Raw genomic sequence first — 16748 nt, 5'->3', positions numbered from 1 at the left:
GTTTACCGGGCACGGGTGTCTTTGATGTTGCATTTGGTTGACCGGGGCAGGCGGGAAAACGGATTTTGAATGCATTTTCTCTTCTTTCGCATAACCTCTCCAGAGCCCAGACCCCCCAAGTTTTTTCTTTCTTTCTTTTTTTCTGCTGTAAACACGCTGCGCGTAGAGCAAAAAAGCGGCCGGGGGTGGAGCCCCATGCTGACTGACCCGTACGTAGACCGGTCCACGGGTACCACCTCAGAAGCTCAACTCAACCGCCCCCCCCCCCCCCAACCCATCATCACTGCAACTCGCCCTCTTCCACCATGTCATTCGACATTACTTCTCCGTCAAACGTCTCTGATCCCAATGCCCGTGTTCTCAGTTCCTCGTGCTTCGATTTCCTGCTCATCGAGCTGGTGCCTATGGCGGAGCGGTTAGCGAAAGAGTTATCGGCCGAGCACAACGAACCGGACGATGAAGAGATCAGGGAGACGACCTTCTTTCGTCTCGAATCCTTGGGCTATCGTGTTGGACAAGGCCTCGCGGAAAGGTGAGCTACACTGTATCCTTCGGTCTCCCACCCCTTACCCTGTGCTTTCCTTGGTTACTCCCAAAGCAAAATGGACATCCCAGATGATTCGGTTTTCATCTTCCATAATGCTGTGTGGCCGACTGACAGTTCTCTGGCTGATACAGGTTCTCCCGAGATCGCCCTCGATTCACCGACAATCTCGATGTCATCAAATTCCTCTGCAAGGATCTATGGACGGTTCTATTCAGAAAACAAGTGGACAATTTGAAAACAAACCATCGAGTATGTCGGCACGGCGGCAATTTTCGGCAAGCAGCCTTTTTAAGATATACACGTCACTAACGTGAGATAGGGGGTATATGTTTTGACCGACAGCGCGTTTAGACCATTTGCGAGAATGAGCATGGCCGTACGGAGCGAAGCAATTTCCATGGCCCAGGCAGTAAGAGATCGGGCAACTTCCTCCGCTGAACTTGAAGGATGGTGGGCTGACAGTGGCTCTAGTACTTGTGGTTTCCCTGCGGCATTATTCGCGGTGCATTAGCAAACCTGGGCATCAACACGACGGTGCAAGCGGAGACATCTGACCTCCCGGGGGCAACTTTCCAAATCAAAACCGTTCAGCCCCGACCCTGAAGGCGCGACATGGATATCCAACTGGGCCTGAGCTTCCCTGCCGTGCAGCCGACCTCGAATCTTCACACGCCGAAAGCCCCTGACTTGACCGGTGATTAAATACGATCGGTGTGACAGCACCCTCTAGGCCACCTAGAGAAGAAGCTGTCCGAATACCGGCTACAGCAAAATACAGGCGACGGGCAGGTATGAAACGGAAATCTTAATTTCTTGGCGTGCATGTCTGTTGCTATCTTGCCTGCCAACACCCTCCTCTCATATGATCCACGGCCGCCTCCCGTGCACGTCCGTTCGTCGTTCATATTCTCATGATCTCACGCTTAGAGCCTATCTTTCCGGGATAACAAATGATTAGCGAGGCTCTGCCATTTGCAACCGACGGAGAATTGTCCACAGACAAAGACCCGTTGGCAGAAACAAGCGCGAGGAGGATTTCCACCTGCGCAGCGAATCATGATGGGCGGGGGAAGCGTTTACTTTGGTGGGGGATTCTTGATGAACTCGACGCCCTTTTCGATGTTGCCCTTGAGTCCGCTGATGCAAGCCTCGAGAAGCTTCTTCTCTTGATCGGTCACGCCGTCAATAATGTTGACAGCTTTCTCCGCGCCGTTGGGCTATATCCATCATGTCAGCTAGCCTTCTTAACAAGCAAATATGCACAAGAGGAAAAGCAAACATACACCAAGCTCCACAGGAGTAGAGAAAAACTCCACCCCAGTAGCCTTGACAATTTCATCGCCACCAGCTACGCCGGGAAGGTAAACAAAAGTAGGCTCCACGATGCCCTTTTCGCCTTTGGTGGCCTTGATCACGGCCTCAGCGAATCTGGAATAAATCAATATCAATGTTCGCTCCACTTTGGGAACAGGGTGAGATCAGACCTGAAGCCAGCAAAGGCCATGGATAAGGTAGCGGAGCCAGCGCCATCCTTGGCCTTGACAACCTCATCGCCGCCAAACTGAACACCTGTGTGCGTTATTAGTATTTGTAACAGGGGATTTCACCAGAAAAAAACAAATCACGCACGGTTGACAAGGGCATCGTAGCGGTCAGCAGGGATCTGGAAGCCCGGGGAAACCTTGCTGAACAGGGGCACAATAGTCTCGCCGGAGTGACCACCGATGACCGGAACAGTTGCCTTGGAGGCATCCTTGAGGCCAGAGAACTCCTGCGTGAACGTTTCGGCGCGAACAACATCCAGGGTGGTCACACCAAACAGGCGCTTAGGGTCGAAGACTCCAGCGGCCTTGAGCACTTCGGCTGCGATGGGGACGGTGGAGTTGACGGGGTTAGAAATGACGAGAGTGAAAGCCTTGGGGGAAAATTCGGCAATGCCCTTGACGAGGTCACGAACGATCGAGGCATTGACCTTGAAAAGATCGTCACGAGTCATGCCAGGTTTACCTACACCGGATGTTAGCGAACCTCATGCGCACACACACAGCAGGCTAGACAGGTGGGCTGACGGGGAATGCCGGCTGGGATAACAACCACGTCGGCGCCAGTCAAGGCATGCTTCAATCCATCATCCTTGGGAAGGTAACCAGAGATTTTCTACTTCCAAGTCAGTATGTCCATTATTAACTCCCGGGGGTTCTGAGGAACCTACGGCAACCGAGGAGATGTGAGAAAGGTCCGCAGCGACGCCAGGGGTATTGACGACATCGTACAGGGCGAGCTCGTCGACAAGAGGACAAGCCTTCAAGAGGAGGGACAGGGGCTATTCAAGACCATCAGATACGCTGACGACTATTTCCCACATCTAAACGAAACCAACCTGGCCAATGCCACCAGAAGCCCCGAGAACAACTAAGCCCCGCACAAGTCAGCAGTGTCCAGCAGGGTGGGGCAGAAGAAGCAAGATCAAACAAGACCAAACCAAAACCTACCAGCTTTAACCATGATGAGAGAGTGTGTGGAAAGAAGAAAGGGAAAGGGAGAATGTATTGATGGAGAATGGGGGGGGGGGGGGTGGAAAGAGGATGATCAGGGGAAGGAAAGCGCGACTTAATAAAAGGTGGAGGGGCATTTATGAGGGGCAACCCCGGACCTCAGTCCAGAGGGGGTTAGTCATGGCGTCTTTGAATGGCCCGTGCCAGTGTACCTCGTTTACTACTAATGTTTGGCTGGGGGCGCAGGTACTGAAGCACTTCAGGTACTTCCAAGGGTACAACCTTACAATCTTGCCCAGGTGAACCCTCCCGTCCCATCGTTCCGTGAATTTCCTTTCCATCGGAAAAAGGCGGGACGCCCAGCAATCTCTCGCTCGCGCGCTCTCTCTCTCTCTCTGATTTACCCCCGAGATCTACTCCCGATGTGACTATGCTCGGCCCGAGCCTCTTCTCTACATGTGCCTTGGATTATGGGTAATTGTTTTCACATACTCCCCGATCGTATCCGAGTCTTGGGGGCATTGGACAAGAAATCTTTCAGTTTGTTTCATTTTGCGTTTTTCTTCCCCTTGATCTTTTTGACAAAAAGACCAGAAACCCTGCGTTTCCGCTTGCTTCTTTGGAAGGCCTCGGTACTTCTAATGTCCGGGGCAAGATCCCTAGATTACATAGACATCTTCACCCTGATCCAGCACGGCGCAGTCGTAGACACCTATCCGATCCGCTCTTCTTTCATCCGGGTCCTCCTGCCATCCGCAATTTAGAGCTGGTTACTTCAGAGTCCATTTACTCCGAATCCTTCTCCGCGGCCTTGCGGGCCTGGGCGCCACGGGGCTTCTGCGCGGGGGTATCCTTCTTGGCCTTCTGCGAGCGACGAATGGCACTCACACGGGCAACGGCCTCCTCGCGGAGGTCGCCACGGTAGCCATTCTTGGCGGTCTTATCGGCAACACCCTTGTAGATCCTGAACAAACGAAACCGCCATCAGTACCGACTCGGTCCACCCAGAGGGTTCTGTTCTGCTTACTTGCGGGTGCCAGTGTTAGGACCGAAGCTCACGGTGACCTGGTTCTTGGCGGGCTGCTGAGGGTTGCCGGGCTTCTTGGAGGTCACGGCAACACCACCGTTGGCAGTAGCCTGCACACCGACGGCCTATTGTAGTTGAATTAGCATTTCACATACCCCCCCAGAGTATCGAGTGTCACGTCGCAAGTCAGATACCTTGTTGTTAGCATAGCCGGCATACTAAACATCGAAACACAATTGTCAGCAATTTAGAAAAGCGGTATCCCATCCATCAAAGCTCCGTACCTTGAAGGAATGCTTGTTCAGCAGGTTCAGAGAATCCCGGGAAAACTGAGAGCCACCACCGCTGTTGCGCTTGACCAGATAAGCATTCTGGTTGCCTGTTCCAAAGAATTTGCGATCAGTCGGGTGTATGGCGGAGTGGTACGAAATCCCAAAGGATTGTAGCAGATAGACATACGGGTGATCTGCCAGATCAGGTCGTTGGAGATGTTTGTTCTTTCGGCGGCCATGGTGACTGGATGGATATTCGAGGGGATATTGGCTCGAAGTCGCGATCACCTCGACATGGGATTGTGGGTGTTGCATGCCAAGCCCGGAAGTCGCTAAGCAGGCCGCTTTGGGAATAGACCGATAATATCTTGGTGCCTGTTCCGTCAGGCCATCAGGCCACTCCTCGACGTCTTCTTGACCTCCCTTGTCCTGTTGGTTCTGTCCCTCTCCTTCTTTCCCTCCTCCAGTGGTAGCATTCCTGCTGGTCCAGCCCATTCATTTTCTGGTGCTCTAGCTGGTCCCTCTGATCACTAACGCCCTTACCCTCCCCTCACCCTTGATTTCACCAGATTGCCAAGCCATTCGGTCACTCCTCTGCCTTGGCCTCAAATAATCATGACCTACTATCTCTTCTACTTTCTCCTTTTCTCCGTCATTCTCGGTGGAACTGGTAGGTTGGTTCTGGAGGGAAGAGACATAAAGGGATCAGGGTTGTGGAAGCGATGAGCCTGACTTATCTGTAGCACTTTACATCACTCGATCGAGGTGGTTACCTCTGCTGCCAGTTCCCGACTACATCTATCAACGTCTTCCCTCCAGTTTTGCGGCCGATGCAGAAGCTGGTCTGAGTTCGTCACAGTTCGATATAGCCGCCAATGTGGCCGATGGGGACACGAGAGCGGGCCTGGACCAACGAGCAAAGCGGGAGGTGAGAAAGATCATGACAAGTCGACGGGTCGACTTTGATGAGGCCCGCCGGATCTACACAGAACAGCGATTTGCGAAAAATAATATCGGACCGGACGGGAGACCTCGGGACCCAAAGTTCGTCTCGTTCTCATAAACTGCTCTCCGGCAATCCGCAGAGTCGGCAGCTTTAGTGCAATTTCCTTATTTTTACACCCCGTCGTAGTAGTCTGCCACTTGCAATGTCCTATGCTTCTACTTCTACTTTGATTTCCTCTTCTTTCTTCCTTATTTTCCGTACTTGTGACTTCTTGGACTCCACATCCTGTCACTGAGGTTTGTCGAGCTCAGCTCCAGCTCTTCAGGCAGGGTTGGTCCTTATGCTGGTACAATCTCCTTTCTCTGTCAATTAACATGGACATGGCTTGCTGTTAGAAAGTGTGCTTGTAGCAGTTGCTGCTGGAAAGAAAATGAAAAGAAAAGAAGATATAGTACAGTCTGTCAGTATCCAAGGAGCTTTGAGGGAGCCACGTTGTAACAACAGCTCGACAAGAACCCTGGGCACAGTGGCCCTTGAATCATCACATCATATTAGAAAGGACGAAGAGCAAAAATGGTCATCATCCGAGACGGCACAGAAAGCTATCAGCCTCCCAAGAAACATAAGAACAAAAGAGAAAAAAAAACCAAGGGTCAACGACTATTTTCCATAGCTCGCCTGCTGAAAGCCCGGTGGCAACGGAGGGGCACCTGCTGGAGGACCGAACCCTGGGGCTCCGAACCCAGGCGGAGGAGCTGGCGCAAAAGATGGCTGCTGGCCAACATTATTAAGCCCTGGCGGTAGAAAGGACTGTGGGCCACCATAGCCGGCTTGGGACGGAGGGGGCCGAGCTGGAAGACCAGGCGGCGGAGTAGCGAGGGACGGGGCGGGGGGGGAACAGTCCGATTATTTTGAGATGGAGGCATGTTTACATAGCCCATAGGGGCGGACATGCCTCTGCTCATGCCAATATCAGGAGCTTGTGGTGGCCCAGTGCTTACTGGGCGAGAGCTATCACCGTTGGACATCACCGTCGGTGTTGCCGACAGACCAGGGCCATTACCCGGGAACTGAGGTGGCGGGAGCTGCTGGGTTGGTGGCCGAACGTTATGCTTGCGAGCCTGTGCCGCCAGCATTCGCTCCGCCTCATCGCCGTGTCTTTCGCCTTTGCCATCTTTTTTGTATGCGTACTGCACCGAGACCTGTTTGTTCATCAGGTATTGGCCATTCATATTGGCTGTAGCCCCGTCTGAAGACTCGAAATCAGCAAATGACACAAAGCCATAGCCCTTGGAGAGGTTGTTGTCATCGCGGGCAATCTACTATCCAGTTAGCCACCGTCGGGGTGGAATATGTTGAAGCTCAGAGGGGGATCCGACCTTAGGAAAATTGACCAAATTCCCGAATCGACTAAATGTATCATAGAGCACCTGCTCGGTGACCATGGGGTCGAGATTTCCAACGAAAAGCTCTGCGCCAATTTCCACGGATTTCTGCTTGTCGGCGGAGGCTTTGTTCACACGAATGGGTTTCCCATAGAGGCGGATACTGTTCATGATTCTCGAAGCATATTCGGCATCCTCCTCACTGATAAACTCCACAAACCCATAACCCTGGTGTAGCTGGGTGACACGATCTTTAGGCAAATGAACATTGACGATGCGCCCGGCCTGCAGCATCAGTTCCCATACCAGGCTATCCGAGGCCCGTTCATCGAGGTTGCCAATATACACCGTAGCCTCCTTGTCTTGTTCCCTGGGCTGTATTAGCAACGCACTGGGTCCATTTAATGGTTGGGGAAGCGGGTTAATTACCAATGCCTTGCGCTGGACATGACGACAAATCAAAGGCGAGACTTGAGAAAGACACAGGGAGCAGGAAGAAAGAAAATCAAATGAAAAGAAAGCCCGTTTCACATAAGCAGAAAAGAAGCAAAGCAACGAGGGAGATATGAGGGACACTCTGGGAGAACGCGTTGAAGATCCCTTCTGCCCCCGACTTCCGAAAACTTCTAATTTCACCGCATCCGCAACGATCTCTCTCTCTCTCTCCCTCTCTCTTCTCCAGCAACCACCCGATCATCTCCTCGTTACTCGGGAGATTTCCTATTCTTCCAAAACAATCTGTGGACAGAAAGTTTCCTGCTTCTGATCAAGATGGTTCAATTCTCTGAAGAAACCAAGGTTGGTCATCCACCCCCCTCTCTGCGAATGCTCAATGGCTCACACTCCCATTTTTCTTCTCCAGGAACGGGTCTCGAAGATCATCGATGTTTCGAGAGTCGCTATACACTAGTGAGCTTGACGCAAGAAACGGAGACTCATACGAAGGAACCCGAACTGACCCATAATGATTCCTCAGTGGCTACTTGCCTCTGATCGTGTATCTGGGTATGACATGATTCTGGGGTTGTTGCTGAATTGGCATGTCTCTGAGGAAATCCATGGCTGACCGAGAAAAAACAGGCTACACATATAGCGAGCCCAAGCCATCCCTGTTCAAGTATTTCCGATGAACCCCCTCCTGTACGGTATTCCCAGCACGCTTTGCTGACCCTATTATCAGATTGTTCTCGCCGCTTGCCTAGAGAATGTGCCAAAATCGAAGTGAGATGAAGTGAGGGTTGGCCTGGTCCACTAGCCGGAGCGGGATCCAGTGGTCGAGTCGCCTTCTATCGAAGATTGAAGCTCTATATGGTCGGGCTTGTTTGGTCGAGCGAAGCCTGGAACTCTGAACCGGCTCAATTATGTATTTTTAAACCAAACCCTTGGCTTTCGACTTGCGTATAATTCTTGTACCATCGATTCTCCGAATAGCTTGCCTGTGATGGCATTGGGGAAAGGTACCCTGAGTTTGGGCTCTGAGCGTAGAGAGAAAGATTGTATCTATCTATCTATCTATCTATCTATCTATGTGTGTGAATTGGATGAACTGGATGAATTGGATGAATTGGATGAATTGGATGTATTAAATGTGTATGTACTTGACGGTCGGTAAGGTCTGTTCAGCAACCCATCAAGCTCAAGCCGACCTTGGGAGATCACGTTCCAACTCATCGCTTGGCGGAATCTGCAGAACACCCTGCTCCCCCCTGAGATTCCCCGACCTCTCTATCTCTCCGCCTATCTCTTTCTGTGCCGTTCTCTTTCGAATCTTCTCTCTTTTCCTCGGAACAACAAAGTTCATGACTGGTCAGGATGGCTTTTCGTCATCTTTTGTGGAGACCGTAGCGGGATTAACGGCAGGGATCGTGTCAACTCTCTCCCTGCACCCGCTGGACCTGCTGAAGACTCGGCTACAAGGTAAGGTTATACCTCCTGGCTTGGAGTAACTACCATGATTGATCTGTGCGTTCCCAGTTGATCGAGGGTCATCCCAGCTCGGTGGTTCGATTCGTATCATCCGCGAGATCTCCCAACATGAGGGCGGTCTCGCCGCCTTTTATCGAGGCCTGACTCCAAATATTATTGGGAATTCGACCAGCTGGGGTCTCTATTTCTTGGGATACAGTAGCCTGAAGGATGCGATTCGAATGCATCGCCGGCAACAGGGGCAGATGCTCACGTCGTCCGACTACTTCCTCGCCTCGGGGATTGCAGGTGCGCGTGCGGAGTTGTCAAATTGCGGTTCTTCTCTCCTATCTGCTGACCAGCAGTGAGATGGGTTGTCACAGGAATTTTTACAGCTATCCTCACGAACCCCATTTGGGTGATCAAGACTCGCATGCTCTCGACCGGCTCTCGCAGCCCAGGAGCGTATTCTTCGTTTACTTCCGGAGCAAGGCAAATCTACGTGGCGGAAGGGCTTTCTGGTTTCTACCGAGGCCTCCTACCTGCGCTTTTTGGTGTCAGCCATGGTGCCCTTCAATTTATGGCATATGAGCAGATGAAGGCCTTTCGATCACGATCGACGAAATCCGATGGTGGAGGTACCAATATCAGCACGGAACGCATGCTAGGAAACTCTGACTTCCTTGCACTCTCCAGTTTGTCCAAGATTTTTGCAGGTTGTGCCACGTACCCTTATCAGGTGATTAGGTCGCGTTTGCAGACTTATGAGGCCCATCGGATATATCGCGGTGCTTTCGATGCCATCAGTCAGATCTGGTCTCGAGAAGGCCTTGCAGGTTTCTACAAGGGACTGGGTCCGAATCTGTTAAGGGTGCTCCCAGGTACCTGGGTGACTTTTCTAGTATATGAGAACATGAGGATCTACTTACCTAGGTTAGTGGCAGGGGCGTAGGAAGGAGGGACTACCTTTATAATTAATTTTGGTCCTTGGTATATAAAGAATAGTTATTATATATATCACTAAGTAGGTATCTATACATCTCTCTAGATAAAAGTGTCCTTATATATGAAGGGGTTATAGAAATTAATAGGTAAAATATAATGATTGGAAGGGTCTGTAAATAATTATAAAGAATATACTTGGCAGGGTATAAGACCTGTCGATCAGGTAAAGAAATAAGGGGAAGTAGTAGGAGAAATAGTATATCTTTATTATTATTAAGACTAAATTTTGTCTTGCTAGCTAGATACGAGAGTATCAATTTATTATATAATATCTTTGTAACTCTATATATTATCGATAATATAAATGACTAGGTCTCTATTATATATCGTGATTATTCTACTATAGCTTAGATTAAGTAACGAGTTCTAACTTTCTTTAGGATTATATAATATTACCTAATTTACCCCTTCTATTAATTAGGAATAACCTTATACTTTATTATCTTAATAGACCTTTTATAATTATCCCCCCTCTTAAGGTTAGGTAGCCTTTTATCTATATTTTTAAGTAATAACTTTTTTCTTTTTTTCTTTTCTCTCTTATATTATATTTATTACGTTTTATTATCTATTCCTTACTATTAGTATTACTTTCTGTTTTCTTTTTATTACTATTATTATTATTATACCTTATTATTATTTAGATTAGTTATTATACTAGCTAACGTGTTCTATTATTATTTTACTTATTTTTTTATAGTATACTAAGTATTTTTAGACTAAGATTAAGGTATATAACTCTAAATCGCCTTTTATTATTAAATATAAACTATATATAGCGGCTTTAGTTATCTATTAATAATATTCTACCTATAACGCATTATATAATATAGTATATTCCGCGGTATCTTATTTTAATTTATACTAATATTCTTTAGATTATAGAGGATATAATTAGGGATATCTATAATCTATAAATAATCCTTAATTAGCTAAATAAAGAATTCCTAGAGTCTTTAGTTAAGGGTACTCTTAAAAAGGAGAAGAAAAAAAAAAGAATAAATAAAAAGATAATATATTAATTATAGCCGGAAAGGCTATAATAAAGCTTGTGAAGATCTTTAATATAATAGAGTTAATATATTATTACTAGTTCTTTTTTATTACTATCTATAAATTAATTATAATAAATAAGATCGCTAGTATTAGTATAATTTTACTAACGTTTTAATAGGCCTAATATAAGGTTTATATAATATATATTATTATTTATCGCTAGAATATAGTTATTTATATCTTTCTATCTAAGGATCTTTTAGGGAAATATCTCTAAAAGTTTTAGTTTTAGTATTTTCTTTATTTAGTTCCGGGAGATAATAGTTTTATATATTAGGTAACGGCGAAATAAGGGTTTTTAGTAGCCCTATAGATAATATTCTAAAATGGATATAGTCCTAATCTAGTAATCTCCGATCTAATTAATAATCCTAATACTAAATATCGCCTAAAATAGTTAAAAAAGAATTTTTTTTATTCCTATTCCTAAATTTTAAATAGAGTTCTATATTTATATTACTATTTTATAGTAATAATAATAGTATTATTCTAATAGAGTTTTAGTAGCTTTTTATTTAGTTTATAGGATTTCTTTTTAAGTAATATCTTATCTTTTTTATCTTTATTTCTTATATTTTATAATAGCTTTTTTTATATTTATTATATCTTTTTCTAGGATCTACTAATTATACTCTAATAATCAGCCTTTCTATTTAGTTAAAAAATAGGATCTCTTATTAAAATATTAATAGTCTTTTATTTCTTTAATTTCCTATTTATTATTATTTTATAGTTCTAGTATTAATATATTCTTATTATTATTTTATTTTTTATCCCTCTAATTCTAGGGTTCGAGAAGTAATATATAGAATATATTATAAATCTAATTATATTAATTTAGTAAAACTAGTTAATATATCTATAATCCGATCTTCTTAAGAATTTAGAGAGATCTAATAAATTTAGATATTAATTTTTTTATTATCTTTAATCTTAAGTTTCTTATTAATAGAGTAACTAAGTCTTTATATTTAAATAATATCTTTTTATAGGTTTTATTATAGTATTTTATTTATATTTATATTATTTTTTATTATTATTCTATTAAGTCTTACCTTAATTTTTATAGTTTTTTTAGTATATATTTCTATTATTAGGATCTTTTTTAAAAGCGTATTATTCTTAATATATAGTTAGAAATTAGGCGAATAACTTATTAAGATCTAGACTAGGGGTTTTCTTATTATTATATTAAAGGTATTATTATATATAAATTATATATTTTTAAGTAATTTTAGCTATATAATCTATTTTTTATCGATAAAATAGCAAAAATAGTGTTTTAGTATTTAGTTTTAGACCTAGACAGACCCGCGGATAACCTATATAGGTCGACCCGTGGGTTAGCCTATAGGCGGGTCGTGGGTCAGACCTTTTGACCCGTAGGTGGGTCAAGATTTTTTTAACCTATCCCGCGGGTTAATAGGTTAACCTATTTAACCTATTTAGGTAGATACTTTGTTAACTATATAACTTTTATAAATTATATTGTTCTTGGCTATATTTTTAGGTATTATATTTATTTTAGTTAAATAATTTTTATAGTAATTAGGAGAATAATTCTTAAAAAGTAATTCTAGAGAATATTATTTTAAATATTAATTAATTTTAATTTTAAAGCTTATAATTATTAAATACTCGTGGGCGTTTATAAACCTTACTAAAAATCCGCGGGAGGCTATAATTATCTTTATAATTACTCCTTAACTTTTCTTGCTATAGTTAATAAGGTATATCGACTATAATTATTAGATCTATAGTATCCTCCTTCTTATTATTACTAATTAGTATAATCTCTTTATAAGTCTTTTAGGTCTCTTTTTCCTCCTATATAATTTCTAATTTATTCTACTCCTAAAGTTCTTAAATAAATATAAGTTACTTCTTCTTAATTTTGAATTTAGTAATATATATAAATATTATTAGATCCTATATAGTAGATATATTTAACGCCTCTTATCGATAATAGTAAATATTATATATAGAATTAAATAATCGCTTAACGCTAACGCTAGTAGCTAGGATCGAGAGAAGATTATAGGCGAGGCTTATAAATATAAGAAATTTATACTAATAATCCTTTTAGAATTAATAAAATAGGATTAGGATAGTACCTAGATAGAGGGCGGATTATAATAATTAGTATAATATTTAGATAGATTAGAACCGATATCTCTATTAAAACTAGGGTTCTAAGGTAGGCCTTAAAACCCTAGTTCTAATAGGGGTAGAAAGATAGAAACTTAATAGATTAGAACCAGGGTTTTAAATAATTATTTAGAACCCCGGTTTTAATAGAGATATATATAGAAACTTACCTCTTTTAATATACTATATTATCTTAGACTAGAAGCTTAAGATAGAAGAATTAGCTATTAAAAATATATTAAGCTTATTAGTTTAATAGGATTATTTTATTTTAGATAGTGATTAAGAGCTTAGAATATTACTAGTTTAGTAGTTTAAAAGCTAATCCTTAAGATTTCGCTAGTATTAGATATTATAATCTATCTAAAAGTAATCTTAGTCTTTAGTTTAAAAAAATTTAATCTTATATTAAGGGGCTAAGATAGTACTAATTATATAGATATTACCGAGCTTTTTATTATTTATTATAGAGTAATACTTATAGAGTTTACCTTTAGCTAATTTAAGAGTTTAATATATCTATTATTTTTATCTAATCTTTTTTTTATTAAGCTATCTAATTAATCTCTTAAGATAATTAAATAGTTTATTATAGATAGTAAAGACGGTATAAATAGTAATATCCTTTATTTTTAAGAGGATTATAGTAAATTAGAAAAATAGTTAGATAATATTAAGAAGATAGTTAATCTAGCGTTATTTATCTATATCGATTTTAAGATAAAGATAATTATATTTAGAGTAAAATCGATTAAAGACTAATTATAATTATTTTATATATTAGAGTATTAAAAAGGTTAAATTTTATCTAGTTCGGATATCTTAAATTAGAACTAATCGAGAGTAGTTAAGCTAGAGACTAAAGAAGGACTCCCGATATTAAGGGCTTATATTAATAAAGATTATAAGGTTTCTAATCTAAAATATAAAGTAGATTAGTATTTTAATTAATATATAAGAAGTATAGATATATATCTTTATAAGAGTTATCGTAATATCTTATTTTTATATTTTTCGATAGGCGTATTAGGTATATTCCTCGGACTAAATAGTCTTAGTTACCTTATTCTAAAGGTTTATTTTTATTTAGCTAAATAGTTACTTTAAACTTAACTAAATTATATATATAATATATAGAATCTAAATAATTATTATCTTAGAGTTAATATCTAATAATTAAATAGAATCTTAGATACTTAAAATAAAGATAGAGTTATTTAATATATTATTAATTATTATTATAAATACTTAGTCTTCGATCTAATATTTCTAGAGGATATCGAGGAGGATTATACTAAGATTCTACCTAAAGTATATATTAGAAATAGGTTTAAAGCTAAGTAAAACCTCTCGATAATTCTAGTCTATATTAATAAAATAGCTAGAGATAACTATAAATATTTATTAAAATAGCGATATCTAATAATTAAAACTAATAGAGAGCTTAGTTTTAGATAAAAGCTTCTAAAATAAATCTTTCTATTAATCTTAGGTTATTCCCTAGATTCGATACTATATAGTTCGATAAGAAAGGAAACTAGGGATAAATAATAATAATTAGGTTATTTAAAAAAAGGCTTAGAATTCGGGATATTTAATAGTTTAAAAAGGAAACTATAGAGTAGTTATTATAGCGATTAACTATTACTTCTATAGCTCTTAAATAACTAGCTAGGCTATTTAAGGGGAGTTCTTAGCCTAAGAAAGATTAGCCTATAAATTAAATAATAGCTATATAATATACTATATATTCTATAAAATATTAAAATATTTAATATTTAATAGTATTTTAGCCTTTCTAGTATATACTCTAATTCTAGTAGCGTTAGAGACCTATTATCCTATTCTTAGTATAGACTAGATAATCTATAACCTTACTATATTATTTATATAGGAGCTTTAGCTCTCCTATTACTAAATATATAACTTAATCAAAATATAACTATATATTAGTCTATTATAGACCCTCCTAGTTTATCTTCTTTATAATATTATAAGAACTACTAATTTAGGTATTAAGCTACTAGTTTAAAAATTCTATTTTATTTATATTATTAAAAATCACCTAGGTCTTTTTCTAATCGTCGGATTATTTTAGTATTAGTAGTATAATAAAAGAGAGGCTTTATTTAGTTTACTAGTTTTCTAGTAGTTCTAAAAGAATATCAAGAAATTAATTAGAATAGAAAATAGATAACTTAAACCCCTTACTCTTAATAAAAGAGGGAGGATACGAGGTAGATAACTAAGATATAGAAAAGATATAGTAATAGTATATTAAAATAAAGGACTTAAGATATAGAAAAATAATCTAAAGTAAATTATCGTAGATTTAAGGGAATATATAGGTCTAATACTTATTTTTTATTAGTAGATAAAATTTAGCACTATTCTAGTACTAAATTTTATAACTAATCAGAATAGGCTCTATTAATATATACGAAGCTTATTAGATAGTAAGAAATAGGTTAACGGGTTAACCTATAGGCTAACCCGTTGACCTAAATAATTAGGTAAGAGTAATACCCCAAGATTTTTCTTTTTATCCCCAAAAAATTTTAACCTAACTAGCTAATATTATTATTTTATATAAATCCAGAAAAAATATTTAAAATAATTCTTTTATATAATTAAGACTATAATATACTTATATATTAATAAAGAAATATTAGATATTAGATTTATATCTATTTTGTTATTTCTAATATATATAGTTTATTTATATAAAAAGTGGTAGTACTACTATAGACTTTAAATATATATTTTTAGGTTTAGTATAAGAAATAGTTAACTAATATCTTCTTTCGCCTATATCTATCTATTATAAAATATAATTCTTATCTTAAAGTATTAAATCAATAAATTAATATATTATATTCTAAATATATTATTACTATATAATATTCTTTTTATAAAGAGTTATAATTATAAGTTATATTAGAACAAAAACAGTATTTAACAATAGTATATTATTAAAAAAGGTAAGCAAATTATCTATCCTAATTAAGAAATTTATGCTAAAATAGGTCAAAAATGGGTTGACCCGTTAACCCGCGGGTTAACCTATAGGCGGGTCAGGATTTTATTGACCCGACCTATGGGTCGTGGGTTTAGGTTATAGGTCAAGATCTTTGACCCATGGGACGGGTCTGTCCATGTCTATTTAGTTTATAAATCCTTTTTTATTTAGCTATTAGTTTATAAATAAAATATTATTAAAAAATAGAGTTTAATATAACTAATATAATATAATTTTAACTAAAATTTATTTATAAAAAGTAATCCTTAATTTAAGATAATTCTATCTAGTAGTCTATACTATAGCTCTATTTTATTATAGAATAATTCTATAAATTCTATAGTGTTAATTATTATTAGTATAGTAAAGAATAGGGACTATTTTATTAATCTATTAATAATAACTAGTATTATATTAATTTCTTAGATTCTATTTCTGTTTAATAGTAATCCTATAATAGAATCTATTAATAATTCGCTAAAAGGCTATAATAGTATTAGTAGCGATTCTAGTTTACTATATAAATAATATTTTAGTATTATTATTCTTTAATATATTATATATATCTAGATATATTCTTTTATATTATCCTAAAATCTAATCTAGTAGAATTTCTTTTTTAATAGCGTTTTAGTCCTATTTCGCCTAAAATAGTCTATTAAAGGATTATTATAATAAATATTTAATAGCTTTTTTCTAGGATTCTCTTTTATTAGAATAAATAATTAATTCTTAAATTAAAGAAGGCCTTTAGGGTTAATACCCTAATTCTTAAAGTTTTTAGATATCTAATTTAATATAGTTTTTAGCCTTTATATCTTTAGGTCCTTATTTTAGATTTATTTAATTATTATCTATAATTTAGTATTAGCTTCTATTAAATAAATATACTTCTTTTTATAAATATTTTATATCTTATACTAGAGTATTCTTTTATTTTTTA

The 16748-nt window shown here is 38.9% G+C and overlaps 7 protein-coding genes across 7 annotated transcripts; 4 read left to right on the top strand and 3 right to left on the bottom strand.

Annotated features, from left to right (window-relative positions):
* Positions 1 to 305: 305 nt before the first annotated feature.
* On the top strand, positions 306 to 1150 carry NUU61_007113 (trafficking protein particle complex subunit; the record flags this gene model as incomplete). Its single annotated transcript, XM_056657638.1, has 4 exons — positions 306 to 532; positions 679 to 796; positions 867 to 956; positions 1019 to 1150. 4 exons carry the CDS (start codon positions 306 to 308, stop codon positions 1148 to 1150), a joined length of 567 nt encoding a protein of 188 aa, XP_056510438.1.
* A 473-nt stretch (positions 1151 to 1623) lies between these two features.
* NUU61_007112 (malate dehydrogenase) lies at positions 1624 to 3052 on the bottom strand (the record flags this gene model as incomplete). Its single annotated transcript, XM_056657637.1, has 8 exons — positions 1624 to 1764; positions 1831 to 1975; positions 2032 to 2116; positions 2177 to 2554; positions 2617 to 2704; positions 2760 to 2870; positions 2928 to 2959; positions 3040 to 3052. The coding sequence occupies 8 exons, from the start codon at positions 3050 to 3052 to the stop codon at positions 1624 to 1626; spliced, it is 993 nt and encodes a 330-aa protein (XP_056510437.1).
* Positions 3053 to 3828: 776 nt separating this feature from the next.
* Positions 3829 to 4580, bottom strand: NUU61_007111 (uncharacterized protein; the record flags this gene model as incomplete). Its single annotated transcript, XM_056657636.1, has 5 exons — positions 3829 to 4006; positions 4070 to 4194; positions 4264 to 4287; positions 4354 to 4448; positions 4529 to 4580. The coding sequence occupies 5 exons, from the start codon at positions 4578 to 4580 to the stop codon at positions 3829 to 3831; spliced, it is 474 nt and encodes a 157-aa protein (XP_056510436.1).
* Positions 4581 to 4956: 376 nt separating this feature from the next.
* Positions 4957 to 5404, top strand: NUU61_007110 (DUF2015 domain-containing protein; the record flags this gene model as incomplete). The annotated part of the gene is made up of 2 exons (XM_056657635.1): positions 4957 to 5011; positions 5085 to 5404. The coding sequence occupies 2 exons, from the start codon at positions 4957 to 4959 to the stop codon at positions 5402 to 5404; spliced, it is 375 nt and encodes a 124-aa protein (XP_056510435.1).
* A 536-nt stretch (positions 5405 to 5940) lies between these two features.
* Positions 5941 to 7121, bottom strand: NUU61_007109 (U2 snRNP complex subunit HSH49; the record flags this gene model as incomplete). The annotated part of the gene is made up of 3 exons (XM_056657634.1): positions 5941 to 6606; positions 6667 to 7042; positions 7102 to 7121. 3 exons carry the CDS (start codon positions 7119 to 7121, stop codon positions 5941 to 5943), a joined length of 1062 nt encoding a protein of 353 aa, XP_056510434.1.
* Positions 7122 to 7443: 322 nt separating this feature from the next.
* NUU61_007108 (uncharacterized protein) lies at positions 7444 to 7738 on the top strand (the record flags this gene model as incomplete). The annotated part of the gene is made up of 2 exons (XM_056657633.1): positions 7444 to 7581; positions 7649 to 7738. 2 exons carry the CDS (start codon positions 7444 to 7446, stop codon positions 7736 to 7738), a joined length of 228 nt encoding a protein of 75 aa, XP_056510433.1.
* A 733-nt stretch (positions 7739 to 8471) lies between these two features.
* On the top strand, positions 8472 to 9529 carry NUU61_007107 (putative mitochondrial folate carrier protein Flx1; the record flags this gene model as incomplete). Its single annotated transcript, XM_056657632.1, has 3 exons — positions 8472 to 8589; positions 8647 to 8886; positions 8943 to 9529. 3 exons carry the CDS (start codon positions 8472 to 8474, stop codon positions 9527 to 9529), a joined length of 945 nt encoding a protein of 314 aa, XP_056510432.1.
* Positions 9530 to 16748: the final 7219 nt, after the last annotated feature.

The sequence above is a fragment of the Penicillium alfredii genome (assembly GCF_028826965.1).
Source record: "Penicillium alfredii strain IBT 34128 chromosome Unknown utg000009l_segment0_segment0, whole genome shotgun sequence".
Taxonomy (NCBI): Eukaryota; Fungi; Ascomycota; class Eurotiomycetes; order Eurotiales; family Aspergillaceae; genus Penicillium; species Penicillium alfredii.
Note: the sequence above shows the minus strand (reverse complement) of the source record. Positions and strands in the feature narration are given on the sequence as shown.